This window comes from Talpa europaea, assembly GCF_964194135.1.
Source record: "Talpa europaea genome assembly, chromosome: 13".
Taxonomy (NCBI): Eukaryota; Metazoa; Chordata; class Mammalia; order Eulipotyphla; family Talpidae; genus Talpa; species Talpa europaea.
Genome location: NC_140080.1, coordinates 12,370,491 through 12,391,258, shown reverse-complemented (window position 1 = coordinate 12,391,258; position 20,768 = coordinate 12,370,491). Strand labels below are relative to the sequence as shown.

Below are 20,768 nucleotides of genomic sequence, written 5' to 3'. Positions count from 1 at the left end.
TCATACAATTGGATCTACTTTTTCATTCAATTTGTGAGAAACCTAGCTGTTTTCCATAGCGATGGCACCATTTTGTAATCCTACCAATAATGCACAATTGCTCCGGTTTCTCCATGTTCCCTAACACTTGTTATTCATTGATTTATTGATTATCCTACTATCTATCCTAATAGGTGTGAGGGATAGATAATATTTAAGATATGTAGCCAAGATTTTTAAGAACTGTGAGTAAACAGAGTGGTGGACCCAGTGCTCACACAGTGACATGAAACAAGTGCAAAGATAAAATCAGCTTTTGGACTTTAAGATGAGGATATCAGACATGATGTTGACTCACAGGCAGATGTTTTCAGTGTCTTCCTGGTTTACATGGACATTTTGGTTAGCACTTTGTGGTTAGCATTGTAACAGGACATTTTGGCTAGATCAAAAATTAGGGCTGCAATTTTTAAAAAAGTATAGTACTGCCAGCATGGGAGAGAGTACGGGGTTGTTCTGGGTGCTGGTCAGACCATGGCCAGGACACCCATCAAGTTCTGGGTGTTAGATAAGGATCCTGACACTCAGCAGACAGCAGCCATCTAGGCAGGGTCTGGGAACTCTGCCCCGTTGATCACTCAGAGGGACCAGGGACTCATCCTCACGAAGAGCAGAAGTTGAATGAGATCGTTGTCTTCAGATGCCTTAAAGTGTTGTCATGTGAGAGATGGTGGAGACTGAGCTTTCTTGTTTGAGGACAAAACTAAAATAAGAAAGATACGGAGTCCGAGAGGAACATGTTTCCAATTAACCAGAGAAGAGCCTTTCTGGCAGCCCCCCCTTGCTTGCACCAGAGTGTGAGAAGCAAGACGCAGCCAGTTCTGAACTCAAGAGCCTCAAACAGTGACTGGTTTTGCCTGCCTAGATGCAACCCTAGTTAGACCGAGACAGTCCATGTTCCCCTAGGAAGAGTCTGGAGCTCTCTGGCTGTTCTGTCTGCTGAGTATCCATCGGGGGTGCTGTTGAGCCCCGTCTTTCCAGACTGGCCCTAGATATCCGAGTGCCCAAGAGGTGACTCACCGAGGACCTCTCTTTTTGTGATATCCTGCCTCACACTTAACTCTCACAGTTTTATGTCAAAGTCACCCCACATTGTCTTTGCTTTTGCTAGACCTATTATTTGGACTCGACTCTCCTTTCTCGCCCGTATGGTCCCTAATTCCTCTCAGGCTCTCTGAATACCTGAGACGGGGTGTGGTTTCTACATTAACTCCCCATCGGGCGTCTGTCCCCATCACTGCACTGTGAGCTCGTTTACATTGACTAAATGTCTTTGAGCTTTCATTTCTTAGTGCAACCAGAACGTATTTATTGAATGACAGGAAAAGGAATGGAGTCTTCAGAGTCTTTATCTGTGTGCCCCAGACCTGTCTATACTGCCTGACATGTAGCTTGCTTGTGACTTGCGGAATTATGGAAAAATGGAGTGTGTATTTCCCGCCTTTTTAGGTCATAGCATCATCCTGTGGCTCTGGAATCCTATCTGGTTGGGACGTGCAGGGGAGCAGACCCTCTTCTTCCTCCGTATCCCCTCCTGCTTCTCCTTTCTTCCTCCTCCTTCCTATCCCTCCCCCACTTATGAATTGTGTCATCATCTTACCCAGTATTAGGCAGGTTTTTAAATATTCTGTAGTACCTGTGTGCATGCGCTGACTATCTTCCAAGACCTCGATGCTTGCACCCTTACAGAGGTTCCAGATCACTTGTATGTTGACATGAGGGTTTTCCCCCCTCCAGTATAGGAAATGAAGTTCAAACATACCTTGTTCAATTTGTCTTTCTTTCTTTTTTTTTTTGTATCTGTGCCTGTCTTCTGATGCCAACCATCTGTTGATTCTTAAATATTATAGCAACACAGCCTCTGTTTATATTCAGAGTAGTTTACATTTTTATGTTTGCCAAGCTGTTTTGCTGTTATTATATAGTAAATTAAATGTGAGAACAACAGACAGATTAGAAGTCTCTTTATGAGCAGCTTGATTTATTTGAATCTGAGCAGATAAGCTATTGTGTGGTTACTTAGTTTGGGTCTGTTTTAGTAACAAACTGCAGCTCTAATTTATGTTTAATACAGAAAAGTGATTTAATGAAGTTTTTCTACAGTTAGGTATGTTATTTTCTCCAAGTCAAAATTACTAACACGCATGTAATTGTTTTGCACACAATGGAGGGTCTCCAAACCTGGCTGAAAGTTTGCATAAAATTCTACCTGAGGAATTCCATGTTTCTTTTTATATAAAGAAGATTAATGTCCATGGATTTGAATAAATTCCACTTAACGATTTGGCCTATAATTTCCTTGCTGTATGATAAATGACTACGCTGAAGCACTTTGTTCTTTGAAGAATTTTTAGGACAGCTTAGATAATTAATGTTTTGATGTGCCCATTTGTTACTTTATAACTTTTGATTAACGAATCATGGTTTTTAAAAAATCCTTCTTTCAGACCCTCAGAGCATTTGAAACGCATACATATACTGAAGTCTGCATTTAAGATGGTAATTTTGTGTTTTATAAATCTCAGACGTTTCAAAACTCAGAGGAGGGCTGCATGGACATATTGCCCAGGATTTGCATATTGTCTCTGCTTTGCATTAAATAAGTAGATTACAAGTAAAAGGGAATATATTCGCATGAACAGAAAAGGCTGTAGGTCTTAGTATTACATGCCTTGTTTATATCTATAGGCTTTGCTTCCAGGTCCTAGGGAGTCTGGAAGTAGCTCTCCATCAAGAAAATGTTTTCTTAGGATTTGTAGTACTAAGCAGTACTTTCATAGAACAGCTACTGTCTGTGCAACTGTAACCATACAGCTGAGGGGTGCCCTGTTAAGCGGTGTGTTTCCTAAAAGGGTTTGGCCATTGTGCACTCAAAGGCAAAGAAAGCAGACTCTTAGTGTGAAAAATCTTTAATTGGTGTGTGGTGAAAGAGAGAGAGAGAGAGTGAAAGAGAGAGAGAGAGAGAGGAGAAAGGATTTCTTTTTCTTCTTCCTTTTTTTTTAAAGATTTGTTTTTTTATTTATACAAGCACCGGGTACAGTCAGAAGCGCGGGAGGGTGAGAGAATTCACCAGAACCAGAGCAGGGAAAAGAACAGGCAGACTGATGAAATACACTGCTGAGGGGAGCAGCGGGTGTGGCAGGAGAGGTCTATCGCACCATGTGGGGCCCTCGACGGTGGCCAGGGATCGAGCCAGCGCTGCAGAAGCTGTGGGCAGCTTCACAGCCCAGCTCTCAACTGCTGCGCCACCAGGGAAGGCCCAGAGAAAGAATTTCTAATAACAGACTCCTGATCAAACCCAGATCCAACTCCTGATCAAACACCTCCCCTCCCTTGTGGGCATATTCCCAGTCAAAAAAGTTCTACTCAAAACAGGTGACTGAGGTCCAAAAGATTCCCTCAAGTCTAGGGCAGCTTCTGATGGGAAACCACAAGAAAGGGGTTAGGCAGGTCCTAGACAGCTGGGACAGGAGGAATCTGAAATTTAAAATGTACTGTATAGTCCATCACAAGGTCAAGCTGACAGCTGCCATTGTCACTGCCAAGGACAGAAGTGTTGAGGCTCCCTACATGTCTCTCACCGCATGTCTCCTGTCCACCTCTCTGCTCCAGGTATCTCTCTTTCCTCCTTCGGTCCACTTCCATTTATACATCCACCTTGCCCCTTCCCAGCTGCCCCCTCCCTTTCAGGAATCTTAGTTCCTGGCATGTTGGGAGTTGCAATGCAAGGTGGCTATATGTAGGTGGGGTTGGGGGAGATGGTGCTTCTTCACTGCTGTGTGATGTTCCTCCTCCTTTCATGGAGAGACACATTCTGTAACATGAGTTTTTGCAGATTTGTCATATTAACAATCCTTGTTCCCAGGTAAATGAGCATGTTTTCTTTAATTTTGTGCCATTGCATTTTCCCTTGACATCATTCCAGAGTGCCTGTCTTCAGTATAATAGATTTATTTCATGCTAGTTGAGAAAAAGAACTCAAATAGGCTGTCTGAGTGCTAATTTTAACCTCTAGGACCATAGACCTTCACCTGGGATTCTGAACTCCAAAAAGCTCTGAAAATGAAAATTAAAAAATAAAAATAAAAACTTTTAGAGCAAAACTTAACTTGAGACTAATCTTTAGTTTTTATCCTACTTAGCATGACTTTCAAACATGTCATTGTAGAAATATGAATGTGTTTGATAATGGGATGGCATGCAAACCCTGCAGAAAATGTTACAGTAACAATATATTCACCAGGTTAACTTTGTAAAATAACGTGTCAAAAATTTCACTCTCACAAGCATCTGGTTAAGGTGTTGTGATGAGCAACACCTAGCAAGTGTAGGAGCATTTCCGGTTCTTGTGTTTTTTGTTTTTTTTTTAAGAATTATTTATTCCTGCATACCAGAACTGGAGTACAGGCCAGAGGTGTGGGGGGTGAGATGATTCACCAGAGACAGAGTGGGGAACAGAACAGGCAGACTGACTGAAATACACTGCTGAGGGGAGCAGCGGGCGAGACAAGAGAGGTCTGCTGCTCCATGTGGGTAGCTCCCTGCTTGGGGATCGAACTCCTGCTGCAGTGGCTGTGGATAGCTTCATAGGTTGCGTCTTAACCCCTTATACCACCAGGGAGGACCCCGGTACTTGTTTAGATTAAAAAGTCCAAGAACCTCCTGGTGGCGCCATTTTAAGGATCTTAAAATCTACAGTATTGCATTGGAGGAGGTCTATGGCCCTTTGCTTAAGGGTTTTCAAGACCCTATCAAGGTGGCTTCTTAACTCTAGGTTCTAAGTTATCAGTTTGCTTCCAAGCTCATTCAGGTGGTTGCTTGAATCCAGTTCCTTGAGGTTGTAAGACGTAGGTCCATGGGTTCTTTTACTTTGGGTCCTTAGATCTCTTGGGGGCCTCCTCAGGCTCCTTATGGCCTGTCCATCTCAGCAGTGGGGAACCACCCTCATGTCAGTCTGTCTCATGCTTCCAGCACTCTGACGTGTCTGTGTACCAGCCAGAGGGACCTGGTGAGCAGCTCATGTGATCAGATCAGGCTCCTGAAAGGCAAGAAACAGCACGATCATGCGAGTGGTAACCCCTGAGCCAGGGTCCACCCATGCTCCACAAGGCAAGGGTCTGAGGAATCCTTCCTAGGGTGCTGCCTGCCGCTGACAACTACTCACCAGCTTCCAGCTTGGAACTACAGTAGTAATTACATTAGTGTAATGTGGTGCATTGTGGATCTGATCGTATTGGTTCCAACCCTCCCTCCAGTGCTTACCAGTTGTGACAGCTGGAATGTGTTCTTTGTTCTACTTGTGCTTCAGTCTCTTCATCTGTTAAACCTGATCAATGTGGAGCCCCTGCTTTGTAAGGTTGTTTAGAGGAGTCAATTCTATAACTTATATAAAGGTGCTTGTAGCAAATTGCTTGACACATATTAAACACTCAGTAATGGTTAGCTATTGTCACTGTTATTTGCTCTTTTAAGCAGGATCTTTTGCTGTCGTAGAACGGATCTGACGAAACCCAGCATACATGCTCAGCAGAGGTCACATGGTACTGATCTAAATGAAGCCTTTCCTCCGTGCGGTGTGTGACTCACGAGCATCTCCGGGATGCAATTGTGAGCTCTCCTCTCCCAAGTGTGCGTGTTCTTAGGCGACCAGGGCCAGGTGTGTGTGGACATGTACCTGCCTTTTGGGTCAGTCTCAGGCAGCCTATCAGCAGTGATGCTGTTGGCTCAGAATGTCTAGGGGCACTCCCTAGCACCCTGTGGGGAGTCCTTGCAGATGTTTCCTTCACCAGAGCCAGCCCTGTGGCTGGACTGGGCCTTGGGATTGCAATATGCAAATTCAGAACTTTGAAATTTTAGGGTGATTACTCACAAGTCCTGGGTGGCTGCACACCATGGTGGCAGGTAGAGAGCTCATGGGCCTGGGGTCCTGCTGTTATGGGGATTCTGACTGGCATGCCTAGGGTGCTGGGTTCATTCTTTAAAACGTCAGAATGAAAGCGCAGGAAGGTAAAAGCAAATAGTCAGGTGATGTCGAGAAGAATGAATGGCCTCAGCGTCCTCCCAAATAGTCCAGGAGCTTGTCTGCAGACTGAGGCTTGGGAGTGAGGGTGGGTTGCCCCCGTGCCAGTCAGTGGCCTAGAGAGCCCAGGAAGCCTCTGAGCTCCAAAGGGCCTGTATTCCTGGAGGATCCCCTGAAGGGCTCCGGATTCCCTTTCTGAACAGCTCCCCTCCAGGGGAGTTCTCATTTCCATCACTCCCTCTGTCCAGGGCATGTCATGCCAGCTGTGGGAAAATCAGATCAAGAGGAAAGCCCCAGCTTGCTTTATCAGAAAACATTCTCTTCTGCAGCTTTTGCGTCCTGGGTTTGGATGCCTTCCTCGCATGGCCCCTGTTGCCAGAGCAGTTATTGATGCCAGACACAGCTTGGTCTGCAGCGGGGAGATATTCCTATTGCAGTGATCCTGGCAACTTGAGCCTCTTGGCAGAATTCTGGAAAATGAGCTCCCGTAAGAGAGAAGCGTGTACAACACGGATGCTGTGGCCCCTTCCCAGCCAGTCCTCCTGTTCTCCTTTGGATGGAGGAAGTAAGATCTTTTGCTAGAAACTGAACATGGAGCCTAAATCTTCTAGGAGCAAGTGGAGATGAGCTTCTTGGAGAAGACCTGTTTTTCGGAACAGCCCTTGTTGGGAGGGTGTTATTGTGACTTACTCTCACTCTGCTCTTCTGTGGTCATCCAGAACCTTCTCTGAATGCCGGCGAGGGTCCTGCTCTGATGTCTGCTGTCTCTGGCTTCACTAGGAGACAGAGATTTGGGGATCATTGTCCAGGCTACATGTGTGGGAGGAGGATTTGAGAAAAGCTTTTTGACCGCTTCTTTGCATGCCTGTAACATAAATATTATTTAAATTTCGTGGTTTCACTCTTCGCCCTATTGTTACCTTAAGTATGCCTTTCTGTCTGGTTTTGTCTGCCCTGAATTCAAACTTCTCAGAGGGGTGCCCCTTCGGATTTTCTCCAGTATTCTGCTTTTCAGATGTTGGGTACCAACTTTCACGGCTTTTCCATCGACACTTCCCACCCTCGTCTTTCATTTTCACCTTAGCGCTGTTTTTTAATTTCAAAAGCATACTTTTTGGTAGGTCTCCCTTTTATCTATGAAAATTACCAAGCTGAGTGCCAGGCCTGTCTCCTCCCTTCACATAGACATTTACCTGTTCTAGTTCCCATGATCGTTCAAGAGACTCACTAGTTAGGCTTACGGTTTTGGGGTGTTTGCAAACCTTTCCTTCGCTCGTGCCTCAATCACAGATAGTTGCTATGTGTTTGTTTCGTAGTTACTCATGGTTTCCATCTTCATAGTCATTGTCGCTTTCCAAACCTCATTAGTTCACAGCTTGGTTGAAATAGCCTATTTAGTTCTTTTTTCCTTTCACCAAAAGTGGCACCCTATCTTATTTGGAGCTGTCTTTCTAATTCATGAAGCCACAATATCATGCAATTAAAATTATGGGCCATGAAAAAGAATGGTCCTTACTATTTACAATTATTTTCATTGCTTGATTTTTCTCATTTCTTTTTCCTTTGGTGGAATTGATGTTAATACCTGTGAGGTAGGAGTCCATTGACCTTGAAGCGACCTTTTGTCTCGCCTGTTGACACCTTTGCAGCCTATTGGTTGACTACCTGGGACTAAGCTCATCTTGCATGTTGGGGGTTCCCCAAATCACTGCCACATCCAGAAACTCGCTGGAAGGACTCCTGGCATGCAGCATGTTGTACTCAAAACTAAGCTTTCTAGAAGTGATGACAGAGGATGAACAGGGCAAAGGTCTCAGGCTGAGTCTGCTGGAGCCCAGTGCTCTCTGCCTCCCGTGAGGGGTCATAGCACCCGCTCTCCTCCTTGTAACACTCATGCAGTCACATGCAGTGACATTTCTGTACAGAGAAGCTCATAAGAAATTCATTGCCCAAGGTTTTTATGGGGATCACATAGGCATTTTCTGCCTGGCATATACCAAAATTCCAGACTTCAGAGGCAAAACAGGTATTCTGCATCAGCCACATTGTCTTCACAGTCCTGGAGAAGTGAACTCCCCTTATCCCTTGATTGTTGACTGGAGGCACCCTGAGAACTCACTTTTCCACTGGACAGATAAGAGGCAGTCCTCCAAGCCGGCCTTTTAGAGCCAGGCCTGCCCTTTCTGTCCCCTGCTCTTCTGGAAGCTGTTTGTGACACACACTTCTCTAACATCAGCTCTCCCTCAGGACCTCCCTACAGGTTACTGTCCACTCATGTCCTAAGTATTTTTGAAATGAATGAGAATCACTTACATCCACTTATTTCAAATGTGAATGCATAGGCAACTTGCTAGTAATCAGCCATTACTCTGGGAGGTTTTTTGTTTTGTGTTTTCTCTATCCTCATTGACGCTAAAGATGTTGCTTGATTAAAGGAACCGTATTCTAGAATTTCGTTTCTAGCTTTTATAGCTACATGGAAAAATGTACATGCAGTAAATGTTGTTCAATAAATGTTTACTGATGATTGGTGTTATGTTCTAGAATTCGTCAGCACAGAACTATGATCTTGGATGAGTTTGAGATGGGCGAGGATGACCCCTAGGAATAGGGATAAACTTAGTTGCCTGAGATGCATTCTTATGTGAGATAATTCATTTGTTTATGCTTTGAATTTTATCCATTTTGAAGCTGTGAATGAAGAGAATACAATTAGATTATAATGGGTGAAGCAGATTTCCTTTTAGTAGTTGTAGAAAAAGTATGTATCAAAACATAATGACAGGGCCACCCTGGTGGCGCAACGGGTTAAGCACCACACTATGAAGCTACTCGCAGGCTCTGCAGCATGAGTTCGATCCCTGGCTGGCCAGGGAGCAACCTACATGGCGCAGCAAACCTCTCCTGTCTCGCCCGCTGCTCCCCTCAGCAGTGTATTTCACTCATTCTGCCTGTTCTGTTCCCCACTCTGTCTCTGGTGAATCTTCTCATCCTCCTGCACCTCTGGCCTGTACCCTAGCTCTTGTATAAATAAATAAATCTTTAAAAATAAATAAAAATCAAAAATAAAGATATCCGCACTCTAAATCTTAGTGGTTACAACTGCCTTCCTTGAAAGACTTTGTTGCAAGATAGAAAGGGAAGTTTATTTTCTTTTGTAAAAAAAATCATTCCATTTAACATACCTGGGCCATTATTAGGGATACTATTGCTATACTTTTTGTAACTGACTATATTTTGCTGTCATTTAATTTTACCCTATGTTAAATAAAATTCTCTTGGTTACATTTTGCCCCATCTGGCAACAAGTCTGGCTAATCAGCTTTACCCTGGACTCCTGTTGGCATCTGTGGAATGAGTAAAAAATTCCTTGGGTGTTGGAAATACTAAAATGAAATAAGAGAGTAATACTGTAGACCCTTCTGTGAGAATTCACCATCCAAATAATAATTAAGCTTCTCAGTCTAGATAGTTGACCCAATTTAACAAAGAACAGATTGTATTTAAGGAAAGAAAATTTGTGTTGATTGCCTAGTTCCAGGTTTTTCTTTCACTTACATGTTAGGGTTTTCTCTGTTTGAGCAGAATCTTTTTGTCATCGCTGTCCTTTGCTGGTTGAGAAGTCAGAACTAACTGTGACGTGTATTCAAAGCCCAGTTCTGTAATCTGGAAAGATCCATGGAAGCACATTCCCTTGGACACTTGAAAAATGATGCCAGCAGCATTTAGCAGAGACCAGAAGGTGCCAGTCCCTACATAGTGATCATTTAGCTTCATTGTATGAAGTGGCAAAGTCATGTAGATAGGAGCAGCCCTGTGGAAGCATAAGGTGTTCATGTTTACACGAGGGTCTATTGTCCTTTCCTGCTTAACTCTTCTAGTATAACTGGCTTGGGAAACATGTGCAAGTCAGAGTTTGGAATTCAGGTGGTTCTTACTGCAAGATGAGAATGTTGTGTTAATTACAGGCCCCAGGTCTATGCGAGCCGAACATTGGTGGACAGTTGATATGTTTCCTGCCATCAAAATAATTCGTATAAAAGAACATTGGATTTGGAAGACTGGTTTTGACAAGTGGAATAAAAAACTATTTTGCTGAGGTTAGTTAGGTGCTGGCATAGGATACTAAGAGGGATTTTGAATCTTCTTTATTTGATAGACTTAAAACATGTTCAATTTATAACCTTAGGTTTCAGTATCAAATTAAAATAGATAAATGGAGACTTTAATAGTAGCCATCGGTCTGGGGATTTTTTTTAGATTTATTTATATTTATGCATGCATGAACTAGGGTGCAGGCCAGAGGTATGGGGTTGTAAGGATTCACCAGAGACAGAGTGGGGAGCAGAACAGGTGGATTGACTGAAATACACTGCTGAGGGGCATGGTGGGCTAGACAGGAGAGGTCTGCCATGTCATGTGAGTAGCTCCCTGGCTAGGGATCAAACTGATGTCACAGGGGCTGGCAATAGCTTGATAGTGCTGAGACTTTAATCACTGCGCCACCAGGGAGGCCCTGCAGTAGTTTTTTGTTTGTTTGTTTGTTTTGTTTTGGTTTTGGTTTCTCTGGAAAGAGGAAGTATGGGTTAGATTATCCTTGGATGTCTCTTTTAGATATTTTGGTGAGGGTTATATGTGGTTAGGGTAAGATGTAAAAGTGTGAGCAGATAATCCACTGGCTTTAGTGAAGTGTTGAAGACTGGAATGAGGGTATGAAGAAATGACCAGCCACTTGAAAGATGGAGAAAACAGCTCACAAAGGCTATGTAGGAATTTAAAAGTCATTTGTGTAAAGATGTTTAGAATAAAATAAATGGTAGTGCCTCAGCTAATGAGCAAAAAGTTTATTTTCAGATGTGAATGCATAGGCAACTATGGTCTCTGGCTGCCCATTGATAGTCTTGTAATGAGAATATGAGTCAGGATAAGTCAGTGGATAAATTTGGGTGTATTAATGTAAAATTAAATTGTGTATTTCTCTTCAGCTGGAATATGGTGTGAGAAGGTAATGGAGGACTCAAAAGTTCCTTCGTGCAGCTAATGAACTGGGAGGGAAAATGAGTTACTAAAACTGAGTCATTGAACATCAATGGAGCCTTAGGGCCTGGGAAGAAGCTGAAATATAGAAAGAACAAACAATGCCCCTGGTAAAATGTGCTTACCCTAATAAGTCACAGAGAAATCTTTGTTATGTTTCACATCTTTGAAGAAATAATTCCAAAGGAAACACATCTGATATATATTGTGCTAAATACTGAATAACAAACATGACTAAGAGTCCCCATTCACCGGTTTCTGTGAGTAGTGCTAGCCTCTCAGGCCGAGGTATGCCATGGGGAAGCCGTGCGGTTTCCTCACAAAAAACTGCTTCCATTGTGTGGATTTTAACAGTTGCTGATTTTTAATTTTTCTGTTTCCATGGTGGTAACATCGGTTAATGACACTGTATAAGATTCGAGATACAGGCTCATACTCTTCAAATGTATTTTTTTAAGATTTATTTATTTATGTATATAAGAACTGGGGTACAGGCCAGAGGTGTGGGGGATGAGAGGATTCACTAGAGTCAGAGTGGGGAGCTGAACAGGTGGATCTTCTGAAATACACTGCTGAGGGGAGCAGCAGGCGAGACAGGAGAGGTCTGCCTCACCAGTGGGTAGCTCCCTGGCCGAGGATCGAACTTGTGCTGCAGTGGCTGCAGATAGCTTCATAGTGCTATGTCTTCACCCCTTGCGCTACCAGGGAGGACCCCTCAAATGTATTGTTACAACGTCTCACCTACCACTAAGGCACCCTTAGTCCTCCACCATAGTCCTTTGGGCCCCTTCCACACCTTGCTCTCCCTCTGCCAGCCCAGAAGCCTCAGTACTACAGTCATATTTCTAGGGTTCGTTTTTGGTTTGGTCTTGTGTGGCCCTTTGTTTTGTTTCTCTACATTTCACATATAAGTTAAACCATCTGGTATTTGTCTTCCTCCTTATTTATTTCACCTTGCATTATCCCCTCCATTCATGTTAGAAATGGCAAGAGTTCGTCCATTTTTTTATAGTTGAGTAGTAACCCATTGTGTATATCCAACATATTTTCTCAATCCACTCATCTGTCCTTAGGCACTTAGATAGTTTTCGTAACTTGGCTATTGTAAATAGTGCTGCAATAAACATGGCAGTGCACAGATCCTTTTGAATTAGTGTTTTTGCATTCCCTGGGTAGTTACCTAGGAGTGTAATTGCTGGGTCACATGGTAGATCCATTTTTAATATTTTGAGATGTCTCCATACTATTTTTTTTTTAGGAATTATAATTGCGAAAATTAAGTTCCTGCTTCCCAGTGAAGGGTCTGGCATTTCATGAGAGATTTTTAAATGGTTATGGAGAGTGCTTGGTCCAACAGGATACTGGGAAACTTGGCAGCACAAGAGACAGTAGGTGCAGATGGACTGTGTGTTTTCCTGGACAATCTATGTTAGAATTTTGCAGTGTCAGTCTTTGAAATCATTTACATATCTATATAACTGTGTGTGCGTGTGCACACAGTTCATTCTTCACTAAAACTCCAGTGCCAATACCTGTCACGTTTCCTCCCTTCTCCACTGTTCTGCCCTCCCATCCCCTTTGGGGACCAGTATGTTTTTCACAGAGTCTAAGAGTTGTTTTTGCTGTGCTTTGCCTGTATGTGTTATTTGGTTATTTATATTCCATAAATAAGTGAGACCACCTTTCACTTTCTGAATTATTTCATTTAGCATAATCGCCTCAAGATCCATGCATTCTGGGCCTCCCTGGTGGCGCAGCGGTTGAGTGCTGAGTTGCGAGGCTGCCAGCAGCTTCTGTAGTGCCGGTTGGATCCCTGGCTGCTGCCCGGCCACTGGAGGAGGGTCCCACATGGTGTGCAGACCTCTCCTGCCGCCCGCTGCTCCTCTCAGCAGTGTACTTCGTCAGTCTGCCTGTTCTGCTCCCAGCTCTGGCTCTGGTGAATTCTCTCACCCTCCCGCGCTTCTGACTGTACCCAGTGCTTGTATAAATAAATAAATAAATAAATAAATAAATCTTTTTTAAAAATAAAGATTCATGCATTCTGTCCTAGTGGTATTCCACTGAGAGATATATTTTACGATGTCTTTATCCAGTCTCTGTCCCTGCCCAATTAGGTGGGCTCTATGATGTGGCTGTTGTGGATAGTGCTACTATGGATATAGGTGCATAAATCTTTTCGTGGTAGTTTTCATATCCTTCTCCTGCTTTCATTCGGAACTCATATCAGGGCACCAGGCAGAGAGTGCTGTCTGACCAGCTTGTCCACACAGCCCTCTCACCTCACTTTTTCCTTCTGCTTGGCTTTAGCACGAACCTTGACCTGATGTGATAATGTGCTTGGAACAAAAAGCAGGGAGTCCCCTGTCCTCAGCTAGCCACGAGCAGTCTTGAAAAGACATGTTGGAACTGGCTTTATTCATCTGCTGGTTAAAAGCGTGAAATTGGGGTGCAGTAGCGGTCAAATTCCACTGGTTATGTTGGCAGCAAGCAGGTGGAGAAGGAAATGGAAGAATCAGCCCTATCCCACCGCCCTCAGTGGAGAAGCAGGTAGCACTACCCTCTTGGGGGGAAAAAAGAGGATGGCTTGTGGTGATGGTATTCCCAGAAAAATTGCAGTTGCAACGCTTATATTAAAATATATGCACCAAAAATAATTTTGACCAGAAAAGAGCTATCAACACAGGATGTTTCTGAGAGATGATTGCACTTGTGAGTCCGTAGACATCTGCCAAGTGAAATACTGGTTCCTATCCCTACACATGTGTGAAGTGCAGGGGCCTTATTATCCCAGCATCTCTTCAACACCTGTCATCAAGAAGGACGTCGGAAAGAATGTCGTGTCCTGCCCTTGACATGTTTAGTATGCCTAATGCTGCCTTCAGGTCTAACCCTAGAAGCCTTTTGTGTTTTAGGTTCGGGGGAGTAAGGGAGAAGTTCTCTACATTTTGGACGCCACCAACCCGCGACACTCCAACTGGCTGCGCTTCGTTCACGAGGCACCATCTCAGGAGCAGAAGAACCTGGCTGCCATTCAAGTGAGCTTATTTGCTTCTTGTTTGTACTACGTAGTGTGAGGAGAATGAACTAATTTAGAACCGTACTCCCTGTTTTAAATTTATTTCCCAATGACCTGCTTCAAATAACAGTAACTAACTCATAAAAGCAGAGAAATCTCATCTAGTCAGCATATGCAGGCAAGGCAAGCCTCGCTGTAAATTGACACCAGATCACTCACTTTACGAGAATTCTTGAGGGAATGAAATACATGGTCTGATATTGTCCTTGGCTGATCCTGCTTTCAAGTACTTTTAATTCATTTGGTGAGTGTTTATTGATAGTTCTTTTTATTTGATGGCTTATTGAGCTCATAGCATAATATTCTGTGTTATTGTTTGGAAAGGCTTCTTGGACAGAGTTTGCTTGTGTGTCTGCTCGTGACTACACTTTGAGCTTCTTGAGGGTCGTGTATGAGTCAGTGTTCACCAGAAAACAGAACTGGTAGGATCTGTCCATCTCTTTATTTCTAACCCCCCAACCCCTCTGTCTCAGAGACAGACCGAGATTTATTTTAAAGGAATTGGCTCACATGCTTATGAAGAGCCGTAAGTCCAAAATCTGCAAAGCCAATGTCCCACTTTGAGTTCAGAAGTCACAGGCTGCTATAGAACAAGGAAGGGCTGATGGCCTGAGGCCCTGCAGGCTGCTGTGGGTCCGGGGAGAGCCACAAAATATTCCAAAAAGAGCGAATATTCCAGTTGGGAGACCATCGGGCAGTAGGAATCTCTCTTAAAAGGGGAAGTTCACCCCTCCCTCTCTTCACTCCCTTTTCTTTTTCTCCCTCTCCTTCCTTTCTTTCTTCCTTCCTATATTGTTTTACATCCTTGTTAATATTTTTGACAGTGTAGGATTTCTCCCCTCAGGTGTGGTCACTGTCCCTCTCCCACCACTGAACCCCCTATACTCCTCCACCACAGTCCATTGTGCTCTCCCCGCACCCTGTTCTCACTCCTTCACCCACCCCCTTTGGATGCCTCAGATCTATGGTCAGCTTCCAGGGGTTGGCTTTAAAGTTTGTCTTTTTCCGTTTAATCCAGCAATTCCACTCCTAGGTATTTACCCAAAGGACACAGAAACATTAATTCCAAAGAGCACCTGCACCCCTATGTTTATAGCAGCATTGTTTACAATAGCTAAGCTTTGGAAACAACCCAAATGCCCAAAAATAGATGACTGGATCAAGAAGATGCGGTACATATATACCATGGAATATTACTCAGCATTCAAAAAAGATAAACACATGCAATTTGCAGCACCATGGGTGGCGCTGGAAGGGATCATGCTCAGCGAAATAAGCCAGAAAGAAAAAGAAAAATACCGGATGGTCTCACTCATAGCAGGAATCTAGAAAACCTAAATAAGGGACCAGGAAAAAGAATAACTATACAAAAGAAAAAATCAAAATCAACAAACAACTATGAACCAGAGACACACTATGAGGGGGGGGCGGGGAAAGAAGGGATTGGGGTCAAAATAAGGGGGTTGCAATTGTATGGGGAATATAAAAATAAAATTAAAAAAAATAAAGTTTGTCTTTTTCTGCCCCACTGTTTGGTTCTCTATACTCCACACATAAGGGACACCATGCAGTATCACGTTTTCCATTCAGACCCATCCATACTGTACTTTACTGAAGTCCATCTGTTTACATGTTGATCTTATGCAGAATCACCGTCACAGAAATGCTCAAAGTAATGTTCAAACAAAGATCTGGACTCTCCTTGACCCTGTCAAGCTGATGTAGAAAATTAACCATCTCAGGTGCCCCCATGTTTGGAGAAAAGTTACAGTTGGTAGAAACTAAAGGAAAGGGAAAAGAATTAAGAGAAGTAACATTTTTTGAAAGATTTTACTTATTTATACAAGAACTGAGGTACAGTCAGAGGCCTGGGAGGGTGAGAGAATTCAGCAGAGACAGAGCAGGGAGCAGAACAGGCAGACTGACGAAATACACTGCTGAGGGGAGCAGCGGGCGAGGCAGGGAGAGGTCTGCTGCACCATGTGGGAATCTCCCTGGCCGGCCGGGAATCGAACCTGCACTGCAGAGACTCCAGACAGCTTTATAGCGATAGCGCTGCGCTCAACCTGCTGCTCCACCGGGGAGGCCCCGAGAAGTAACATTTTTTAAAAGAGTTTAGCATGTGCACAATTCTTAAAGTTTCTTCTGCATCATGTTTATGTTCAAAAGCTGTGTTCAAAATTGTGAGAGCGTAAGAATTTGCTGAGGGTTATGCTGATTTTACTCCATTCTGAGTATAAAACCCTCATTGGCAAGAAGGAGAATGCACAGAAATATTATTTTAAAGTAACCAGAAGACACAGTTGTCTAAATATTCCATCTCCTGATGTTATTCATAACCAAATTCTTTCAGTACAAATAAGTATTGAATAACCAGTGTGATTGCTGTCTTGTTTTGTATGGATAAATGAGAGATGACTTACCAAAAGATTGGGTTGGGATGGAAATAGGCTATTTTGGTAACCAGAGATATTTGAGCCACTTTCTAGATCATTCACGATATGCGTTGATCCAACCACAAGTTTAAATTTATCTTTCTTTATATGTGCATACTTTAATTTTTTCAAGTGTTTTTGTATTGTTTCTTGGTTTCCTAAGGCAAACTCATCTCACAGAATCCTCAGTGTAGCTCATAGTTTTCATTTGCAGATTGAGTTTAAAAGTTTCTTTGTAAATGTTACTATAGTCAAAACTGCCTCTTATGGAACACATGGAATTTACTTTAGGCAAACCCACTGTTTTTCAGATTCATATTGTTTTAGAAAATAGTGTTCTACTGAAAGTACATTCTTTTCTCCTTATGCTTAAATAATGATTTAAAATTTTCCCGACATTCCTTAGTCTGAGAGATCTTGTTGCTCTTATTTCTGTACCATCAGCAGCAGCTGTCTTCGTTTGCCCAAACTAGCAGGGTGTTATATTTTTGAGTTTTCCCTCAGACTCCCTGAGGTCATTCTTGTTTAAGAGTTCCTCTCGCTGAGCATTTTGCTCGTAATGAGTCCTGGAGTTAAGTGAACACTGTCAGGCAGTGTTCCTGTCTCTCTAGCTTAGCTCGCATCTTCTCTTTCTTAGTGACCACGCTTTCTAGCACATACATAATTTTCGTGTCCATTCAGTACAGTATTTTTTCTCCCTCTTGATCAACTATGTCTTTCCTTGAAAGAAGATGGGACTCTGCACACGATGACTCCTGTGACCTTAGGAACTCCAAGAAATGGGTTGTCAAGAAATGTTTTTGCATAGAAAACATAGAAAAAATGTGTCACGATTATTCCGACAACCCAGTATTATTTTACTTAAAAGGGAGCTTTTAAGACATGGATTGAGAATAGATTGAGACTCATGTATTAGAGGCTCTTGAAGCTTCATACTTGAATTTCATTAGAATCTATGTGTGTTGAGGCCACTGTGAGTGTCTTTGCGTGCAAAATAGAGGGCAGTGCCTGGAATTCCTTTTAACACTATTTTGCCTTCTAAGAGGGGGGTTGAGTATTACCAAGTTTCTTGCCATGCAGCACAATATGGATCTTTCTTAGCTCCCTTGAGGTATGTCTTTTTTACTAGAACAGTAGCTGGAGTAGCAGACTGCTCAGGGTTCACAATCACCTCTGAGCTGGAGCAGAGAGCGTAATAGTTGGGTCACATGGCTGACAGCGATGTCAGCCTTCTGACTGGTTGGGGTACTCTCCTGAGGATTGCATTCCAGAAGCATTGAGTTGGTAAGAGAAGATCATAATGTTTCCTGCATAACATTATGAATCACTGGCATTCCAAATTGCATCTGAAATTTGGGGTATTCAGGAAATTTTTTATTTGATCTGTATGTCCCAGGAGTGGAGTAAATGAGAAACATTTGTGGTTATATGGCTTGCTTGGTGGAAAACGTCAATACTTGGTCCAGTTTTTTTGGACAAGGGATTAAAAATTTGAGGTCTGTTTTGGCAGAGGTTTGGAACCTCTTTGTGGAGACTCGATTATGTTTCTAGTTTTGCAATTTATTTGATTTTGGAAAATTTGCTTTGGAAACGATGATTTAAGTACCTGAATTATTAAAGAAGTATCTCGTAAGCAGACAGTCTTCCCACGTGCATACATTTCAGGATAATCAGTTGAACTGTATTTTTCAGACTTCTGAAAATTATTTTCAACAAAACCAGAAAATTATGAGTCGTAAAAGATGTGACTTAAAGTGAACCAAAAGAATTCTTAGGTTGCATAAGAAATGGGTGATTCTTATAAAATGTTGATGTTACACTAAAGCCAAAATATATAGGTAATATTTGAAAATATATTTAACCTCCGTGTTTTTGCACTCTTAAAAATTTATATTTTTGATAGAAAACTGTTTCTTTAAATACAGAATTAAGTCATTTGAACCTGCAGTTTTGACTTCATTGGACATTGCAGAGGTGGTGTTTTATATCTCGTGTTCTTGAGGATGCGTTTTCAGACACATCTTCCCTGAGATGTTCTGCACTGGATTATCAACATAAGCACAAAGCTGGCTTGGTGTTCTGAGAAAAAGGAGCATGTGGAAAGCCATTTGGGCCCTGGCCCTCCTCATAAGGGGTGTCAGTGTGTGGAGATGGTTGAAGTGAATTGAGGAGACTGTGGGTATTGAGCCAAGCTTGTGGCATCAACCCAACTCTGCTCCAATTCCAGTGTCAGTTTCGTTTCCCCATTACTAGCAGAGCTATTTGATTACATTGCTTGATTGCCTAGCCCTGCCTTGTGATCTCCCTTGTGTGAAGATAGTCTTAGGCAGTTCATCTGGGGTCTTTTCTCAGTGACACGTGACCTTTCAGCATAGCAGAGCTGGGGGATCAAACACACATCTCCAAAGACAGCAGCAGCTCAAATATGTTCTTTGGTTGGTGTGTTGCTAACAGATAGAAATCCATTTCTTGCTCTTCTGGAGAGTGGTAGGCCCAGGAACATGGGCTAGGTGTCTGCAGAAGGCTTCTTCCTGGTTAGTATATGGCCTCTTGTCACTGAGACTTATGGGAGAAGAAGAAAAATGGTCATTTGGTGTCCTAAAAAGGACATTAACCTCATCTGTGAGGGCTCCATCCTCATGACCCAGTTACCCCCTAAAGCCGTCGGCCATAATACCATCACACTGGGTATTAGGATTTAATATGTGAATTTGGGGGAACACAAACATTTAGCCTGTAACACCCTGAGACCTCATTACTCTTACCTTGGGAGGATGAAGGTGCTTCTCAGTACTCCCATGTCCAGGCTTCCCCCCACCCCCCTGGCAGTTAAACAGTAGCAACTTGGTTGTTCTAAAACACACAAAGGATCTTCTTCATCATCATAAAGACACCAGGATCCACAGGCTCATCAAATAGTGTTGATGCAGATTTCAAATAGCAACATCAACCACACAACCTAAAAAAACAAATCTCAAAAGATTGATCACTTACACACAAAATTGTACTTTCTTCTAATTCTGCTTCTCTATTTTTGTTTCTTTTTATCAGATTTGTACAAATAGACTCTCTGCGATGTTTATTAGAATCTGTTACAAAATAGTAAGGTAATTTTCTTCAATAATATTGTAAAAAATCAGTAAAATAACTTGCAAGTTTGTTTTGCTTTGGTGGCTTTTCTTATAAGATACATATTTGACTTTCATTAGGGTAAAAGTTTAAGCTGAAATAAAATGATAAACATTTGGTTCTGTGAGGTTTTAAATATCAGCCCTACTGTGACCTGGTTCTTGTAGGGAGTAGGGGAATGTTATTACTTATCAAGTTGTTATTTTCATATAGGTTGTTTATTGACAGGACACATGAGCATGTCTAGAAATGTTCTTAAAGTTATATGACATGATGATCTTGAATTATATAGATTGTAGTACTTAATAGTGATGATGATGATGATTGAATGAGGTTACTGTGCCAGTAAGTGGTTTTAATATATTAACTTACTCAATACTTACTGTGACCCTCTGAGGAAGGTTCTGGAATTATCATGCCCTCTGTCAGATGAGGATACTGACAGGTAGAGAGTGTAGCAAACTCCCCTGAGGCCACACAGCCCATGAGTGGCTGAGTAGGATTGGAACCAGGTATCTGTCTCTGCTGTCTGCTCTCTTCACCTTTATTTTGATGCCTTCGAGTTGACATAATTCGTAAAGGAGGCAATTCAGGGGCCTCCCTGGTGGCACACGGGGTTAAAGTTGCAGCACTATGAAGCTATCTGCAGCCACTGCAGCACGAGTTCCATCCCCTGCCAGGGAACTGACTCACGTGGCACAGCAGACCTCTCCTGTCTCACCTGCTGCTCCCCTCAGCAGTGTATTTCAGGAGATCCACCTGTTCTGCTCCCCACTTTGTTTCTGATGAATCCTCTCACTACCCACCCCCGACACTTCTGGCCTATACTCCAGCTCTTATATGCATAAATAAATAAGTCCTTAAAAAAAAGGAGGCAATTCAGATTGAAAATAACCTTTTCTCTTTCTGAAGTTAGGTATTTTTGAAACTGCAGACAATTTGCACAACATTTTAATTAAAACTAAATGTCTTTAAGTTATTTGTTCCATGTCTTCCATGATCTTTCTGAAGTTCTCAGACTGTTGTAATTGAA

The 20,768-nt window shown here is 42.6% G+C and overlaps 1 protein-coding gene across 1 annotated transcript in view; it reads left to right on the top strand.

The window, feature by feature from the left end:
* PRDM5 (PR/SET domain 5) overlaps positions 1 to 20,768 on the top strand; it is a gene marked incomplete at its 3' end in the record, with an annotated part of 156,291 nt that overhangs the window by 18,967 nt on the left and 116,556 nt on the right. Inside the window, exon 3 of the mRNA XM_084252352.1 lies at positions 14,008 to 14,130. Coding sequence (XP_084108478.1) covers positions 14,008 to 14,130 — 123 coding nt within the window. The remainder of the gene's footprint in view (positions 1 to 14,007; positions 14,131 to 20,768) is intronic.